The sequence below is a fragment of the Aptenodytes forsteri genome, unplaced genomic scaffold, assembly GCF_000699145.1.
Source record: "Aptenodytes forsteri isolate BGI_AS27 unplaced genomic scaffold, ASM69914v1 Scaffold284, whole genome shotgun sequence".
Classification (NCBI taxonomy): domain Eukaryota; kingdom Metazoa; phylum Chordata; class Aves; order Sphenisciformes; family Spheniscidae; genus Aptenodytes; species Aptenodytes forsteri.
In genome coordinates this window covers 4,366,452-4,385,560 of record NW_008794445.1, presented here as the reverse complement: position 1 = coordinate 4,385,560, position 19,109 = coordinate 4,366,452, and the positions used below count along the sequence as shown (strand labels likewise).

The 19,109-nt window shown below is 39.3% G+C and overlaps 1 protein-coding gene across 2 annotated transcripts in view; it reads left to right on the top strand.

Annotated features, from left to right (window-relative positions):
• Nucleotides 1-5,510, top strand: part of TTC26 (tetratricopeptide repeat domain 26) — a 51,120-nt gene extending 45,610 nt beyond the window's left edge. For both annotated transcript variants that reach the window (XM_019474822.1, XM_009290043.2), the window contains 2 exons: nt 3,798-3,931; nt 5,352-5,510. In XM_019474822.1, the coding sequence (XP_019330367.1) occupies nt 3,798-3,931; nt 5,352-5,463 (246 nt within the window). In that variant the 3' untranslated portion in view covers nt 5,464-5,510. The remainder of the gene's footprint in view (nt 1-3,797; nt 3,932-5,351) is intronic.
• The last annotated feature ends 13,599 nt before the right edge of the window (nt 5,511-19,109 follow it).

Below are 19,109 nucleotides of genomic sequence, written 5' to 3'. Positions count from 1 at the left end.
GGGCGTTGGTCTCTTCTCCCAAGTAACAAGCGATAGGACGAGAGGAAATGGCCTCAAGTTGCGCCAGGGGAGGTTTAGATTGGACCTGAGGAAAAATTTCTTTACTGGAAGAGTGGTTAAACATTGGAACAGGCTGCCCAGGGAAGTGGTTGAGTCCCCATCCCTGGAGGTATTTAAAAGACGAGTAGATGAGGCACTTAGGGACATGGTTTAGTGGGTGGTGGTGTTGGGTTGACGGTTGGACTCGATGATCTTGGAGGTCTTTTCCAACCTCTATGATTCTATGAGCTGGCAAGGATTAGTCAGTATTTTAACCTATAGGCCTTCTTGATAGACAACCCACTGATTAAAACGTAGGTAAATTACTGCATGCTTGAGCTATCAATAACGATAACAGTTTCTTCTACTAGGGATTCATTGCTGGTAGAAATGACAAGAAACTTTTAAGAAAAAAAAAATCTAGCATAGGTTCAGCAAGGAGTCTCATGCTGCTTTTTTTTCTGGGACAGTATTATTTTTTCCTTAAAGCTTGTAATGGCAATGGGAGATACTCCTTTGCTAATCATAAGGAAATGGAAAGAGAATTCCCACAACTACTATTTTATCTGCCCAAGTGGGGCAAAGATACACGGTGTGTGTGTAGTCATTAGGAATAAAACTACTCAGAAATAATGGTGAGCTTAACTGCCTACAGCGGGATCCCTGCTAACAAATAATAGTTCTTCTTTTGAACCTTTTCTAGAGGGGACTTTTAAGAGATGAGGTTAGACTAAGCTGTCTAACATTTTTAAAAGTCAAGCTAGACAAGACAACGTCCACTTTAGTAGGGATGCTCCGGGCATTTTAGAACAAGTTAAAATATATGTTACCTTACTTGTACTAAGCTTCTAGATTGTGTTTACTAGTTCTGATGCTCCCTGCTAATACAATGCTGGCACACCTCCAAATTCTAGTTTATACAAAGCTATTTAATAATGAAGAGATCTTGGGAAGCTGATTACAATTCTGCCTAAATTCCTAACATCTAATTCTTCAGATGGTGTCTATACACAGTAAGACTTAGCTCTGATTCAAGTTTTTTTGCTGTTCTGCAAAGCATGGAAAGAAAACCTGAGAGCTTCATCCGCAGGATGAATGTAGAGGCATATAAGGAAAACTTGTTTGAGAGGATTGTAAATGGCACTATAGGAGAAAGAAAAATTGGTTGTCCTATGCAGAGTACTGCTGTGCAAGATTTCAGTAGACAATAATAGAATGCTGTATCTGCCATCTGCAATCAACAAGGATGATTGCACTGTGTTGGGACCTAGAGGAGTAGCAGCTCAGTGATAGGAGAAAAGGATGTTCTTTGGAAAAGTGTCATGGTGAGACACAGGCCATCCACTTTTCAGAATGTATTGGCCAGAGCCAGAAGGTGGACTGAAGTTATTTGGGGAGCAACCGTTTTAGAATTAATTTAAATTAACTATAGAATATAAAGACAGACTGTAATTTTGTGATTGTGCAAATATGGTAGTTCGCTGCTTTAAGAAGGCATACGTGAGAAGAAAAGCATAAAACAGATAATAGGTGTAAAGCTCATGGAGCTGGTTCAGTGGAGCCTAACGCAAGTGAACACACAAGAGCCAGCAGCTATTAGCATAGCCTTATTAGAGATACAGTGACCAAACTTGCCATCATAGAGGAAAGATAGTAAACTGAGTCCTACTGGAAAACCTCCCAATGATTCTCAGTTCAGCCAAGCTCTCCAAAGAGCAGCAATATTCACATACTATCTGTAACATTCTTTTTTGCTGTTTTCCTTCATCTGACCAAGTAACATGTTCTCAAAATCCTAACAAACACATAACTGAAAGTCACAAAATCTACCTTGTGATCTCAAAAGCATTCTTCTAAAACTGAGTGAATTATCGCTTTCGCATCTTTCAACTATTCAATCCACCATCTCACCCTAAAAGTCTTGTTGCTCAAGCAAGTGGCTATGCCTCTGGTGTTCCCATAGCTGCAATTTGTGAAAGCAAGTTGACAATCAGACCTTATGTAAAATCTCTCTCTAGACCATTTTAAGTCTCACTTAAATCAGTTGATTACTTTGCCTAAATTCTTCTCAAAACCTTATTGTACTCTAGAGGAGAAGCAGCTCCACACTTTGGATTTATATAGAGCTCTTAAAAGCTGCACTTACAGGACTAAATTTTTCAGCCTAACTATGTGTCTACATATGGCCATAAATGACTGCTCCAAAGACCAAGGAATTTCGTTTCAAAAATTATTACCATAGTGTTATAACTTGTCTTTCTACACTACCAGCTGATTGTACCTCTTCCACTAAATGGCAAGGCCCATGTTGTTTGAGTTAATGTAGCATTTTCCAGTTGTTTCTGAAACATTATATTATATGGAGGTCCACAGACAGCACCATAGCTGTAACTTAAGAAGGCAGTCGCCCTAGGCTTCACTCAACAGAATGCTGAATGAACATGGATGAAGCAAGGTCAACAGTGTCTTGAGACTAGGTGTAGCTGGATGTCCTGTTGCTATGCTGATAGAAGTTGTTCAGTGAGGAAGCTAGGATGCAGGACTTCTGGTTAATTACTTGCTGCTTCTCATGCAATAGTCTATTTTATCCATAGAGGTAACAGCACATGACTTGGGGTGAAGCATTTCCTGCTTTTATGTCAGCTAGAAGGAGGACATTAAACTGGTATCTGCTTAATGGAACTAGAACAGATGCCAGCGTGGAGAGATCAGTATTCAATTTTTTCTTTGTAGCTGACATATCTGATACTGTTTATACTCACCATCTTTATTCCCATCCATTTAAGTGCTTGCCAATCACCTGTGGTTAAAATCACCATTAATGTGAAGAAAAGGGAATTATTACTCATGCTGTAGCACCTGTATTTCTCTGACTAAAGTTTTCAAACGTAACTCCCACAGCCTGTCCTTTTTTCTCAGCAGATGCAGGCTTCCAGCCACCAAAGGGTGGGAGGTTGTGCACAGTCTACCTTCTGCGCTCTCTCATGGGAAGATGCTAGCCACAAACAACATTGCTATTCAGGCTTGCCCAAGTGAAGAACACTTGCAGTCATAGATAAGGTCCACATGAGTTATGCTGACTTCAAAAGCCACAGTTACTGTGGTCAGTAACTTTCGCACTGACTGTTGCCAACCAACTTGCTTCTTGTTCCCATTTACAAATAGAGAATCTAAGGCAGAAAAGATACACAGTGGATTTTCCTATGCTCAGGAAAATTTTGGATTATAGATTCACTGAATCTTATTTTGTGCTGTACAGTAACAGTGAAGAAAAAAATTTAGCTCTAAGTTAAACCCAAAAGACATCCAAATATGTCGCTGTGACCGTCTCTAGATGAGGAAAAGTGGTTACGTTTTCAAATGTTTGGGCTAGTTTGAAGTTGATGTTCTATCAAGGACTTTGGTATAGTCGGTACAACACTAGATAGGGCACCTCATAAAAAAGAAGTTTTGTAAGCTAGTGTTATCTATATATGATCAAAACAACAGCACTGATCATTGCCAACTAATAAAGTTCACAGTGCAGTTTGTCTATAATATGTTCAAAGACATAGACCAGTAATGTTATAATACCACCTGTTTCTCTACGTAGAACTGAAATGTGCCTGTTCTGTGTCACTTGCTGCCTGCAGAAAAACAGGAATATGCACATTGCTTCTATGACTTACTGCTGATTTCAGAAAACTGAGCTCAAAATTTTTAATCCCCTTCTGAAAGATGGTCATTTAGTCAGGAATAATGTTTCACTTCCTGTGCAGATGCGTCAATTTTACTATTCAGCCAAAGCATTTGATGTTCTGGAGAGACTGGACAGTAATCCTGAATACTGGGAAGGCAAGAGAGGTGCTTGTGTGGGTGTCTTTCAAATGATCTTAGCTGGCCGAGAAGCAAAGTGAGTATTCTGTGTTGTATCTGAATTTATTTTGCTCTTTTCCTATTTCCAGTTAGCTGTAAGCCAGAATCATAGTCTTAGCTTTAGAACTATGTATCCTCTTCCAAGTCTTTATTGACCTTTCAGAGAATAGACACGCTGGCCAGTGGTTCCATATGCAGTGTTCAATTTGAAGTGTATCTTCCACATCAACAGTTACAGAATATATGGTGGAGAATAACTTATCAGCGAATGCTATGAACTGTAGGAAACCAAAATACATTAGTCATTATACTAGGAAGAGCTCAGTTATAAATGTAGTATGTTCGTGAACTGAGGAAAAAGAACCTCATTTCATGTTAATGGCATAAGAATGGAAAACTGTCCCATGACATTTTAAGGTTCATAGAACAGAACTAAGGAAACATTTACTCAGCGCTGTAGGAAGAACACAATTTCTCTAAACAATGAGTAGATGAGACTGTGTTTTCACTAAAATTTGCTTTCTGAAGACACTGTCCATGTCAGACAAATATACTTACTTGATGAAAGCTTAAAGGAAATTATCTGTGTTACTGATAATTTTGCTTTCGTCCCATTTCACTGGATGGGAGACCGAGAGAGTAGTGAGGCTGTATTTAAGAACCGTTCCCTCATTCATATTCTGCTGTGATGCCAGATGGCCATTCTCCCCTGGCCAAAGTTGCTGTTTTGTACATGACTGGTAGGTGTGTATCTTGGCTTCTACACCTTCCTTGTATTCCCTTCTCTGCTGGAATAATCTCATTAACTACTGCACCCTTCAAGTGTCCTTTTAGCAATTACTGCAGTAGATGCAGTAAAATACACATAGCTTGCCTGTTTTTCAATATGCATACAATACAAGTTCTTGCTGTAAAGTAGCTGGCAAACTGCAGCTTCATACTGGTTTATCCTATTGGTAATGTTCATTTCCATGTTATTTGTATTTATGTGTGAGGTGCTGTGGCAGCATTAAGCTAGATGTTGCCATACTGAAGACTAGCAAGTAGCATTAAAGAAAAAAAAAAAGTTTGTTTTGTTCTGGGGAACTATTTTGCAAGAGTAAGGATTTACACATAAATACACACACTCACGCACTAAACTCCAAACTAATTACATCTTGCTGATTTTTTTTTTAATTTCTCTCCTTGTTGCAATGGTATACAAGATTTTTTTTTTTTTTTTAGAATCATAGAATCAATAGAATAGTTTGGGTTGGAAGGGACCTTTAAAGGTCATCTAGTCCAACCCCCCTGTTTTTGGTCCCCTGGGATCTAATCTACTGTGTATTTTTACCTATTCCTGCTCTGCAGATGAATGGACCTCTCTGTGTAGGAACCGTGTTTTGCAAAATAGTTTGGATGTGGGTAGTTGTTTATTGTATCACCCTCATTTAAATCTTTGCTTTTCACCTTTGTAGAGAGACTCTACGGGAAGTGCTGCATCTTCTGAAGAGCACTGGTAATTCTCAAGTAGAATACATTGTCCGCATCATGAAAAAGTGGGCCAAGGAGAACAGAGTTCCTGTTTAAGTCAGTGCCACAAAATGAACCGGGTCAGTTACTATTGTGCGTGTGGCTGTAGGATGTGGGTCTTGGTTTCTCCTGTGCATTCTGGGTACCTCCTTCCTTGCAGGATTTTAGACTACCAAGCAAGTTGACCCAGCTGAGCAACTGTGTAGTGCAGTGAGATTGCAAAACATTCAGCAAGTATTTTTTTTCATTAAAGCTTTATTGGTACTTTTTCTGTTGCACCACTCTCTATTCCTCATTCAAAGTTTCTCATTTTTTTTAGTAGCAATTCCAACTGTCCACAAGTCAAAGTGCTCCTCAGATGCTCCCCCTCTCAACACAAGTAACTGGAGTGCTTTGTGGGGTTTGTTTGGGGTTTTTTTTTCAGCAAGTCTTCTGGCCTCTGGAGAAGAATCACTTGTTAAACGGCTGAGACAAATCTACTTCAGCAAGAGGTGGAATGTGGCGAGTAGAGAGGATGATGGTGACAGCCAAAAGCCAGTACTAGGGTATCAGATAATACATAAAGACTTCTTATATTACCTGTCTGGAGTAAAATACAAACTGTATTCTGAGCACTGTCCTTTTCTGGATAAGTCTCAATAACTAATACCTTGATCTCTTATTTTTGTCTATCATCAGGATTGTTTTCTCTCTTACCATTAATTCTGAGGATGAGGGTTAATCAACCCAAAATGCCAAGCTCCGAAGTGGCTTATTTGCTTTCTAGGTTGGTAGCAAAGCATGACAGTAACATCTTTTTCAGTGCATGGAGATTTGACCGACTGTATTGTTCAATCAGACATTGATCATCATCATCAACTCAAAACATTCATGTTAATATAATTCATGTGAGTAATCCATTTAGTTTAGCAATCTGATGGATAAAAGAACTGGATGTTTTGAATAATTTTCTTCAGCATTGGCCACCCTAGTTTGCAATAAATTTATTATACTTTTGGATTTATTATACTCTTCTGTTTTCTAAGGAGAACAGTTCCGGGAATACATAATTCTAAAAGAAGGCAACAGTTGTAACATAGAAATGTATTATATGTTTTGCAGCAAAAAACATTTGTATATTATTTGTAAAAGGGAAATATACAATTTGTAAATTTGTAAATACTTATGAAGTATTTTTTTATCGTTTGGGAGGGAAACTCAGAATACTGTATTCTCTACTGTCTGTGCTTTGATTAAAGCTCTTAATTGAAACTACAGTTGAATGCCTTGTTGGTCTGTGTTGCTTCATACTGAAGAAGTTGAAATAGTATATTCATTTTGCTGTGGAAGAGGGCAGATTTGTGACTGGTCATTAAATGTATGTTCAATAATCAGTCCAAGGCAAGCCAATGGCCTTGGTCCTGATTTTATGGTGGTTTGATGCTGAAAATAAGGAGGCTGGGTACATAGGGAACATATACACCTTTCTGCCATATAGCATGTCAGTATTTTTACTGCTTTAAGCAAAACCTGTGGGTATCATCATTCAGGTATCTAGAAGTACATTGATAGTTGTGGCTACTTGCATTTACGTGTATTTACATCTAGAAAACTGATCCATCATACTAGCAACAATAACAGAGCCTTTCACCAGGGGCAACGTTACACTGATTCAAGAGGTGTGAAAGGAGCAGTAGGTTCACTGAAAGCAGTTAGAAAACACCTTTCACTTGTAAAAAGCATTTTTGTTTTCCCTCCCACTTTAATTAACTTGGAAACAGATCGGGAATACAATTATGAGTCTTGGTACAAAGCTTCAAAAAATCATGTTGGTGGCTTTGTAGCAGATGTTAAATGCATCTAATTACTCCCTTTATTGAAGCTTAACCTGCAGGAGAGCTGAAGAGCGTCCAAATCCATTGCAGACCATTTTACATGTTGGTTGAATCTTCTGAAGTAAGTGTGATGGCATTGCAGCATAAGGGCTTGGGGACTAATTTTAAATTCTCTGTCCGTGACAAGTGAAGAAGTTTTTGAAAACCTCACCTTTATTCACTTTAGTCACAAAGTCATATTTGATATGCTAAATAATGTGGGTTTTAGCACAGTGCATTTTATTGAATGGTAATACAGCTTTTGTCACTTAAGACATAAAGAACAGGGTACTGCAGGGCTTTGCCTTGAGCAGTGATGAAATAAAAGATATATTACATATTGTCTGAGCATTTAGGCTCTTGGTAATGGAACAGATATGTAGGGACTATTAAAATGCAGAACAAGAAAAGTGCTGAAATATTGGTGTTTATTTTACCTTAGAAATACGTTCTAAGAACATGTTCCGTTGTTTAATCTGCAATCACATTCAACAAACAGAGGTGTGAATAGGACTTGCCTTAGCTGATACAGAAAGGGAAGTTAATAAGGGATTTCTAAAGCTGTTTCTCAGGTAAAGTTAACAAAATGTTATCCTTGTCCATTTTCATATTTCCCCGAACTGTGGAATTTTAAGAAGTCAAGGTACTCTAAATAGGACAGCTAGGAGTGAAGGTAGATGTGGAAAAAACCAACAACAAAAGTGACCTATACAGAACAAGCAGGCAGTGAAGAAAGCATATGCAGAGTCAGGGAAACAGGTAAGTTTATTGGGTTGGAAGTAAGCAAATACAAAATTGAAACAGTGGCATTTCAGATAATGCAGTGGAGAGAGACTAAGGCAGAAAGAAATTGCTGCATCATTAGAATTTCAAGGAAGAGTATGGAAAATGCAGTTATTTATTATACTCTAAATAAGCATCTGATTCTGGAAAATAAGCTATAGAGAATGCACAGAAGGTACTGTGCTAGCAATCATATCATTAATAGTGACCGGTAGAGAAAGCCAAACCCCAAACAGTGTGTAACTGCTTTCAGTTGGGCGCTGACCCATTCCTGACAGGTAGGGAAGATGACCTTTAATTAAACTTGGTAAACTGAACAACGTTTATGCCAATAACATCTAAGTGGATTACACTGCAGGGGAGGACATTTATCCTGTCTGTTGCTGCAAGCGAGTTCCAGGATAACATCCGCTTTGGCCAGCATCTGAACTGATCCAATATAGCAGCAACCCTCTTGGATTAATTCTGGAATCCAGCATATAACTTCTAAGGGCAGTAACAGCGGGAGCCAAGTAATGTACCGAACTGGAGGCGGCAAGTGCACTGTCAGGGAAAAGTCACGCCATGTTCCAACTCTGTGGGCCGTAGCAGGCGTTTAGGTTTATGTGGTTCCCTCAGCTTGAAGATCGTTCATTGATCTTCATAAGAAAGTTGTCTAAGGTTGAATAAGGAACTTGGCCATTAGCTAGTAAGACACAAAATAAACAATTACATGTATAGCTGTTGCTACATGTAGCTTCACTATATGGGAGCTATACATACATTGAGGAACCCATCTGGTTTTGCCCATTGGTTTACTCTTTAACCACATTTTCCCTGTATTATCTCCAGAAGTAATTTCCAGTCACTCTTTTTTGAGTTTCATTTCCAGACTTCCCTCTCCCCATTTCATCTATTAATATGACCGCTGATTAAGCAGATAATTGCATGAAAGCGTCACCAGTAACCATTAAAGTCAAGTCTTTAATCGACTACTAGATAATCTGGCCTGACCCTACATACTGCAAGATGGTAGATTTCATCCGCTAACCTTTGTGTTGAATCCAGTAACTTGGATTTCCATAAAAATATTTGCCAGAAAAACTGGAGTCTTAATTTGAAGGTGGATAATGAAAAATCCATAGTTTTACTTTGCAATTTATTCAAATGGTTAAATCACCTTTGCTCTTTTAGAAATTGTACCTTAATTCTAAACTCAGTGTGTTTGGCCTTGTTTTCTAATATTTGATGCTTCCAATGTTCATCTTTGCTGTTAGACATTAAAGCCTAGCATTCTTTGTTTGGGTTTGGTTTTTTGGTGGCAGGGTTTTTTTTTCCATCTTTAGGTATGCATAAGCTGCAAGCAAGTCACCTCTGTCTGTATTGAAGACAGCATCCCTTGTAAGGATATTTTCCAGGCTGGAAAACTCGCAGTCAGTTTGTCAACAGATTTTTAAAAAACGTGGCCATGAAGCACTGGGCATAATTTATCACTGTATGTGACACTGGAATATGCTCCTCCATACTGCTGCTCACTGTTCTCCTACGTGTGTACTCAAAGACTGCATTCACCCTTTTGCCATATTACGACAGGGGGAGCTTGCATTAAATTGCTTCTCGACTGTGACATGACATCTAGGGTTTTTCCAGAACTGGTATTTTCCAGGATACAGTCTACCCTTTGGAAAGAGGCAGCCTACCTTTAGCTCTACAAAAAACACGTTTTGTTCGAAGGGGCTCAGTTTTCCAGCTTATGCAGATCACGCCGTGTGACTATCTTATCCTCACTAATTACTAGTCTGTTTCTCTGCAGCCTTTTATTAGTGCTGTTCTACATCTATATCTGGATCACCAAGGGATATGTTGGATCCCCCATCCTTCCAGGACCCTACTGAAGTCAACCCTCAAAACATTCTGTTAATGATGACTGATGGCTACTTTTCGTTATTTGCCATTCTCAACTTATTTAACGTGTACCTTACGGATACTGTATTACGCTATTCTTTTAAATTAGGTATATGACATTAGAAATGTATGTATTGCGTTTGTATAACTGCAATATTGTTGTATTCAGCTAAACTTGTAAAAGATCCATGTCATGGGAACTAGTACTTCCCATTCACTCTTTGTTAGATGAACCTTACAGCATCCCAGAAAGATTGATGGAGTCCAGTTGTTCAAGGCTGCTTGCAGAATTTGAAACAACTTTTTTTTGCCCTGTAATCACAGTTAGAAGCCACACACCAAAAGCTTACTTTTGACATTGTGGAGTTTAAACTTTCATTTGGGACAACTAAAGCAGGCATTTCACATCTCTGGGCAAGGGACGGTTCCTAAATTCCTTATAGGTCTTGCTTAATTACACTAGCATCTATTTACGGATTTAAAAATAAAAATCTGTATTTAGTAAGAGCTGTGACTTTTGAGAAGAGACAGTATATTTTTCAAATAAAAAGAGAACTTCCCTTTCAATTCATACCTACACATTGTATTGTGCTTAATTGCTCCACATTATATTATTCTTAGTAAATTCTTTAAGAGAATTTAAAATAATGAATGCAGTAAAATAAGTAATGGTCTTTAAAATGTTTTTACAAGTAGATTTTCAAGAACCTGGGACTTACGTTATTTTGACAGGAAATATGCTATGGGATAGTTTGTAGCAGTTCTCAGATACAGCTAAATCTAACTGAAAAGTGGGATACTGCCTATGCTGTTGTCTCTGCATTGCACTTCCATGGACCTAGGAATTGCATGGCCTTTTTGGAGTCCTCAAATCACGCTTTAAGCTGGCCTTTAACTAGGGAAGAGTGATGAGCCTCAGACTCCACCATCTGTTCCTTGATCACTGTAAGCAACTTCCATGTGGTCAGCTCTGTGAAAAACCACACACAACCATGCAGAATTACATAATATACAATAACGTATTTTAAGAATGCATATAATAATGTTGAGATGGTTTATGTCACGTAGAAAAGAACCATGCTTCAATTCTAACAGTTACATTGCGCATTGTAACAGCTATAATTTTCTTGGACGGTTTTGTCCTCCTTAAGCGTGATGGGATCATTATGCTCGTCTACTTTAAAGCTACTGGTAATCTTTTTCTTGCCTCACATCAGCGGGTGAGGCCATTATATGGGTAGCCATTATGTGACAAAATACAGGGTCTTACTTTGCAGAGCTGGTGAATTAATTCATATCACATGAAGTAAATGTATCTCTTGAATATCAATCCATGTGTGATAGCTGTGTCTAAGAAAACTTCAGAAAAATTAAATTACAAAAACCACTAAACCAGGTCTTAAACTGCCCAGTATGTTCCCAGTACTGATGGTGATCACAATATTGGTATTCTACAAGTTTAATCTTACTTTTGCCTGACTTATCCATGATGCCACATGTGCTGAACTTAGTCATCACTGAACAAACTGGGAAGATACTTATTTATATAAAACAATGGTGGTTTTCCCCACCATTTAAAGGCAGAAGAGCTATTATCAGGTCACAGCAAAGTAACTTCTGAGGCAAGCTTTACAAGATTTCCCACTCAGTTTAGCTAGTTATTCCCAAACAGGTTCTATCGCCGCATCCGCTTTTCATTTCTGCACGTCCTCCCTCCCTCCTGAGTGTTTTCCTTTCCCATCCATCCACCAACATGATTGGCCTTACAGGACTACCATGAAGTACTGCCAAAGTACTGCTGTTTTCCATGTATCTCCTCCTCCCCTCGCCCCACCTCTGAGCGTTATTTGCCTCGCTCTGCTTCACAGGCATTCTAGGAAAGATTTATTCTCATTTGTAAAATACGCTAAGTCCTGTGGAGGACTAGAAATCAGTACGACACTAAGAAATAACTCAGTCTCTTAAAATGGTGAGGAAGTAGTCAGATAAGTACTCGATATAAGTTAAATCTGACAGTCCAATTACTTATCAATGTAAGGGGGAATTCTTTTAAGGCCAGGAAAGTGACATTTGAAATACAGCTGTCGTACAGAAAATGTAGCTTGTTTCTACAAGCATTTCTGATATGTAGCATCCACTCTATTCTTAAAATCGTCACTGCTATTGCTGCTATTCTACACTTGTTTTAATATGCTCAAAAATCTTTAAATTTCATATGTCTGCTCAAAATACAACTTGAGGTGGTAAGAAAACAGAGTTTAATAAAATTCCATTTGTCTATTTAAATTATTCATGTACGGAAAATCGTTTTTCATAAGTAATTTTTCAGATGCTATTTTTAATGCTGTGGCAACTCAAAAGCAGCTTTGTGTTGAATCTGCAAGCTCGGTATGCAGTTAATTCTCGGTGATGAATATGTGCTTTGCTTTTTGAAGGCAATTTGGCTTGGAAATAAAATCATGGAAGTATGAAAATGCTGAACTGCACATGCAAAGTATGCTTGCGACTATTCTGATCGTAAGCTTGTATGAATGTTAAAAATGTGGTAATTTGTTTATGCAATCACCCTCAGCTGTCTGTGATAATGTGCACTTATTTAGATGTAGAACTTTTATATAAGTAAAAGCAGTTTCCAAAGTGCTGAGAGGCGTTGGAAAAACTGGTTGGGAAATTGGAGTTTTTGTAAAATCAGTCTGAAAGTCAAAGGAGGAACTAGAGAAAAAATAAAGAAAATTCCTCCAAGGTAAAATTCCTCCAGGGTCACAGCCAAATATTATGTTGTATCTTTATGATTCCTAGAAGGTTGCTTTGCAATCTACATATGTATTATATGTAATTCTCCTTTTTGGGAGGGTGAACATTGGTTGACAGTTGTTTCCTGAACAGTAACTATACACATTTTTAATGTATTACAGTATTTCATAAATGAAATAATTTTCTGATAATTATTAAAATATTTGTGTTTCACTAAAAACCAGAAAATATCACAGTGGCGAGTGACGAAGGCTGGTCTGGCCTGCAGTCTGAGTGGCCCCGTTTTCATGGGCACTGAGAGGGTGTTTGTCTTGTCCTAGGTCAGTACTCACAAGAGAAACCCTCAGCAAGAGAAAATCTATGGCACATTAGCTTTTGTATTGCCGAAAATTACTTCCAGACCCTTTTACCTCATTAAACAGCATTACTACTGCTTTTAGCGTAGAAATTGCCATTCAAGCTGAGAATTCCACCCCCCCCCCCAGCCAATCTTTCTTATTTGTGTTACAGGTGGGTGGGGTAGCTACTTGAAATTGTGGCTCATATATTCTTGTGTGTTTTTAATTACTACTGGAAGAATAAAACCAGCAGAGGTAAGACAACAACCTGACTCCAATGTTTCAGACAGGCTGGTAATTTTCGGCTGCCTCCAGGGGTGCTGGCCTGATGGAACAGGCTTTTCATCGGAGATAAGCATCCCGTACAGCAAGTGTCTTTAAAGAAACGGTGCAAATGAGGAAAGAGTGAGGGACAACTCCCCAGAGCACATAATCCCTCTCAATCTCTGTAAATATCTAGGTGGTTTTACACTGCCAGATGGGCAGGTGTGAATCATAAAAGAGCTACCATTAAGGAAATCTATTCGTTCCAAAGGCAGCTCCTCTTCAATTTTAAACTCCGCTTAAGTACGGTTTAAGTGACATTGTTAGACACAATCAACATGTGACTGACAGATGCTCCTCAGTTTAAGTTTCTTCACCAGTTCATTGAATTCCACTCCCTTTCTAGAAATTTGTATTTTTAATGAAAAAAGCTTTTGTGTGTGTGTGTTATGAGGTACTCCTCTACAAAATCTCTTCTGTGTTTATTTCTGACGTATCCCTTCTTGCTATTCTTTGTATCTACAAGAAAATTCCAGGATTTTAGCTAAAAGGTTATTTTATCTTTGGTAATTCGGTGGTTTTCATTTTCTTGTGACCACTTAGAAGGTATCTAATTTTTTTGCCTCCGTTTCTTTCTCCTTCTTAGAAAGTAAAGGGTACACCTGCAAGGAGGAATTTCCCAGTGATTTTAGACCTCAAACTAATCTTCACTGCTTGGCAGAGAAAACCTTTCAGATGCTGACATTCCCAAATTAATTTCAGTTAAGACACAGAGTCCACACACCACTTCACCTAGAATAATTATTACTGGAGAAGTTTACATCTTATTTGTCAGCCTCAACTGAGTTCACCCTTACCATTAGGAAAGCTTAAACACAAAAGTCGCACGCTTGTTCTGGCAAGAAATCTTGACACTGGAAGCAGAAACAATTATTAACAATTAAGTAAAAAATAAGATGTAACTAGAAAAGTGTTCTTATCTTGTTAGTTAGAATTGACTTTGCTACCGTTATCTGAGGGAACAAATTACCAGCATTCTGCTTGCTAAATGCATCCACTTAAAAGCTGATGTTTAATGTCTTAATATCTCACCTCCTCTCCAGGATTGAAAGCTGTTCCCAACAGCAGCTTCTTGGAGCAGCTTGCTCTTCCTTGGCCAAGATGCAGTTCTTCTTTCCATTTTCTCTCATCCCTTTTTCTTCCTAATCTGCTATTCCACGTAAATGCAGCATTTGAAGCTTTCCATTTTCTCTGAGGTTCCTTTAAGTTAACGATCTTATTCTATTTATTAGCTTAAAGAATGTTACAGTATTCTGTAGAACATAAAAATCAATAGTCATACAGAGGTTGTGTCAGTTTTGAAGTCCTCATTGAGAAATTGCATGTGAATAGCACAGATGATAGATAACACCCCCACCTTTGGTTGAGGAACTCACACTGCCATGACACATGCAGTCCTGTAAATCCCTTTACTTTTTCTAACATGAAGACTTGCCCTGGTTTCTAGCTTATTTTTAACATGAGATAAAAGCCAACATTTTGTTTTCGTCAGCTACCTCCTAGATACCTAGTACTGCCATTTATGCTGTCCTGGCACACAACACGGCATTGGAAGATCATTCCTCATTTCAGGAAGTGAACAAAAGATGCACAAAAGATCCACTTCTGAAGGTAAAAAGTGTTTCCAGTTACAGGAGCAGTAACTACCTTTTGCATAAAAACTGTTGCTACTCTTAAAACTTCCTATTGTCATTGAAACCTTGAACTTTTGATCAGGTTTGTTCAAAGCTTTCCTTGAAGTTCTTGAAAGGACTCCAGTGTCTCATAGGCTCAAACTTTCATTCTCCAAGAAGAGAGGTTTTTTATTCCTTGATTCTGGATCTGGCAGGAAGCAACTTAGTAAAACTGTAGGAGGAAAGACAAGTTCAAAAAAAAAGCACACTTGAATTCAAAGAGCCTCATTAAATAGAAAACCAGCAATGCCAGCCAGATTGTTGGTGCAGTGGATTCTTGTGATGCAGCAGCCGTTCTAGTAGAAGCTACACAAACACCATCCTACCTGCAGCTGTATCATCTCCTGACACAGCAATGAAAGTTGCAGCTGCTGCGGCAGCAGTTTCAGTGAAAGGACCACGAGGATCAACAAGATGCCTGGTTGGACCATAAGAAACCAAGATACCAGGAGGTTATAGTGAGGAAGCAACCCATGAAAAATGAGGATATTCTCACAAAAAAACAAAGCCCAAACCTGGTAGAAGCATCTCTTGGAGACTTTTGAGTGGCTGAGATCTGACCGGCACAGGCATGAACTGGCTACCAATATAGCTCCCACCTCAGTGTAGCTCCCAGTGCTCACCTTAAGCAAAGCAGAAAACAAACTGCCATCCTGTGCCACCTAAGCTTGAGTGTAAGCTTGAGTGGGGAAACTTAGAATCATAGAATCATAGAATCATAGAATCATAGAATCATAGAATCATAGAATCATAGAATCATTGAGGTTGGAAAAGACCTCTAAGATCATCGAGTCCAACCATCAACCCAACCCCACCATGCCCACTAAACTTACTATTGATATAAGCAGAACACGTTTTCCCCCACATTCCCATCCTAGGGCAACAGCCTCACAGCTCATGGAAGTAAAGTATTCAGCCTTTGAAACCGAAAGCAAGCTCCCTGGAGATAGACACAACTGATCCTAAGGACAGCTCTGCCTTCTGATGGGACCCTGGGCCTGCTGCTCTGGGGCGTCCAGCCCAGGGGAAGCCGTACAGGCAGAACAGCAGCTTCCATTAGGCCCAGGAGAGCAGCTAGCACTGGTCTGTAACGAAAGAGGGTACAGCTCTGACTCTAACACAACGAACACTAACAGCCCAAAAGGAAGAGAGAGTGCTAGAGGTTTGTCTCCCAGACATAAAAGCCATCCCAAGGCAGAGCAGGAGGATCCCACCTGCACCAGGGTAGAGGCGTCTGGTGGCTTACTGGGCTGTCTCCGTCGTTTTCTGTGTTTGAAACAGAGTCAGGTCAAGAAACTTCCACTCATTGATGCGGCTGTCGCACCTGTAGTTCTGAGCATCCACTTTGTATGATCTGCTCATACTGGCTTTCACCAATGAAATAAAAAGCAGCTTCAAATTCACCTCAGAATTACTCTCTTTCTGCAGTTGTTACATTTTTTTAAAACTCTTAATGTGCCTCTTTCAAGGGACACTTTCATTATTAAGTGTCCTTCAGAAAACGTACAAAAGCAAGGAATCTGTATTCTATGTTGGACTATTTTAGCATGGTCATATCCTGAGAGAAAGCAAAATAATTGGCAAAACATATCTAATTACTTTTTTTAATTTTTTTTTTTGTGCCCCACTGACAAGTGCAGCACATTATACTATGTACAAACAATACCTGAGACAGAGTTTAACACCAAAGAACAAAACAGGTAGCAGAACAGAAAAACCCAAATCTAACTCCTCTTGAAACTGTTTGATATTGCACAAGCACAAACCCAGAACTCTTCTGGTGTATACAAAACTAAATTCCTGGAGAACTTAAGATTTAAGATCTTTAAGAACTTTAAGATCTAGTGGATTTGGTTTGTTTCTTGGGAGTCTTTCCTGAGTGCTTCCCATATCTTAGACCAAATGTAATGATAACATATTCCAGTAACTGCTGGAATCCAAGCAGCATCCACTGCTACGCTTGGATCTGCTGCCAAGTTTCTTTGATTTAGTTCAGATACTCAGATCCAGAGCAAGCTGTCTTTGGTAATTTCACTTTAAATTCAAAGATCCAGAACTACTGTTTGTCTAGTTGCATAAACAATTGAGCCTCGTAAAAAAAGATGTGTGCTCCAAGATGCTCTGAGGTTAGATAACACATAAATATGAGGGTTTATTTGTCTAATTAAACTCCCAGAAGAGAGAGAGGAAGTGGGGGTATATAAACAAACCAGTAAATATCTACGAAAACCTTAGATGTGAAAGGCTGCTTCTATTATCAAAGTCTGCAATCTCATAACTTAGAACAAATGGCTACCTGAAACTATTTCCAGGAATTACTTCTGTTTTTCTCTGTAACCCTATCATGGGTCAGATGAGTTATTCCTATCCAGCTTATTTTTTTCCTACTTAAAAAGCATGTTAAAAATCTGACCGGGATGTGCTTCCAGGTGTTATCTACACTACAACCAAGATAATTTGACGTACTGAATACGGATACTTGCAAAACTCATTTTCTTGTGGAGTACCTGTCCTACATTCATTACTTCTGAATACATATCCTAGGGGACTGAAAGACAGAACTGAGTTTTATTTTGGATACTTAAAACACACAGCTTATCTTCACCGCTTTCCGAGGATATGTCCAAGTATTACCTGCGAACGTAAATTGCTGTATTCCTGTTATTATTTCAATGTCTAGTCTCCCATCTGGTAATTGAAAACAAGCATTCAGCAGAGCTGCAGAAGAGCCCATGATTTCCACATAAGACTTTTGTTGAGCAATAAATTGCTCTTTTGCTGAGTAAGGGCCCCTTTCTACCATCACAAGGTTTAATGACATAGACTACATAGAAACCTTGATGAGAACTAGAATCTTCCTGGCAGGATCTGCAGGTCTGGAGCTTAGCGATACTCACTCAGTTTGAATCCAGAAATACATTGCCCTTTATGTGCATCATCAGATAGCTGTATGAAATTCTCAACAGGAGAACAAGTGGGATCTCCAAATAATTTTATTATGATGCTTAAAGTAAAAACATATTTGTTTTTTGAGCTTGCTAGAACATGCAAGGTTTTAAGATAAAACAAGTCCCTTTGACTATAAAGCTCAACAAAGCCTTTCAAGCTTCAAAAGGAGACAGCCTACGTTTCTCAGATCAGGTCAGTCATTCCACTGACTTCCTGCTGCAAGCAGTATTCTGGAATGTCCTCCCTTCCCTGTTAGTGAAATCATAACTTTCAATAACACCGTTCTAGTGTCACGGATCTTCTCTGGAGTCTAGATGAATGTAAGCAGTCAAGTCAAAAGACTTCATACGCAATGAGAGGAAAACATCAAGCACTGTGATGCATGCAGTTTGGAAAGTGGAGTAATGTGCTGCACAGAATGGTCTGCTATAATTATCCAAAATAATATACATAAATATACATATGTAAATTATGTTTTCTTTGCATAACATGAGTACATTTTTAAAAAGGGAACAGACTCCCCCTCACCTAGTATTTCTGAGGCTAAAAAAGAGCAAAAGATGGTAACGTCTTTCTCTCTGCTCCGATGAAGCTGGAGAACACAATGCACATGAAGACGTTCATAGCTTCCCGAAACTCAGCAGTGCCTTGGTGGCACACCTCCATCTGGAAATACCAGCCATCAGTCTGTCAAAGTAGGTGGTGACAGACTGAAACACTTGCACTGTTTGCAGGCAGCTCTTGCTCACGAAGGAAGCCTCGGTGCTGCTCATACCCTGCCTTCCTTGCGTTGTCCCCTGTCTAAAGGACAACGCTTCCTCACCAACCCACAACTGCTCCCTGCAACCAGAACCGGCACCCTACAGCCCAGGCATGGCCGCAGAACAAGCTACCTTTCCTCAGAGGACAGCCTGGCTACCAGAGCAGCGCCTGCTGTTCTGCAGGGGCAGGCTGGGCTCAACCCTCTACGGAGCAATTTTGTCAAACCCTGATCTTCTCAGCTGATCCAGCAGCACTTCATACGGTGTGCGTTGATGCCACTGAGACAAGAGGCGTTCATGCCATCGCCCTTTCAGCCCGGAAACGGCCAGTCTCCCCCGCAACTGAACTCTCGATCGTGTTTAGGATTTAGGGGTGTTTTTTTC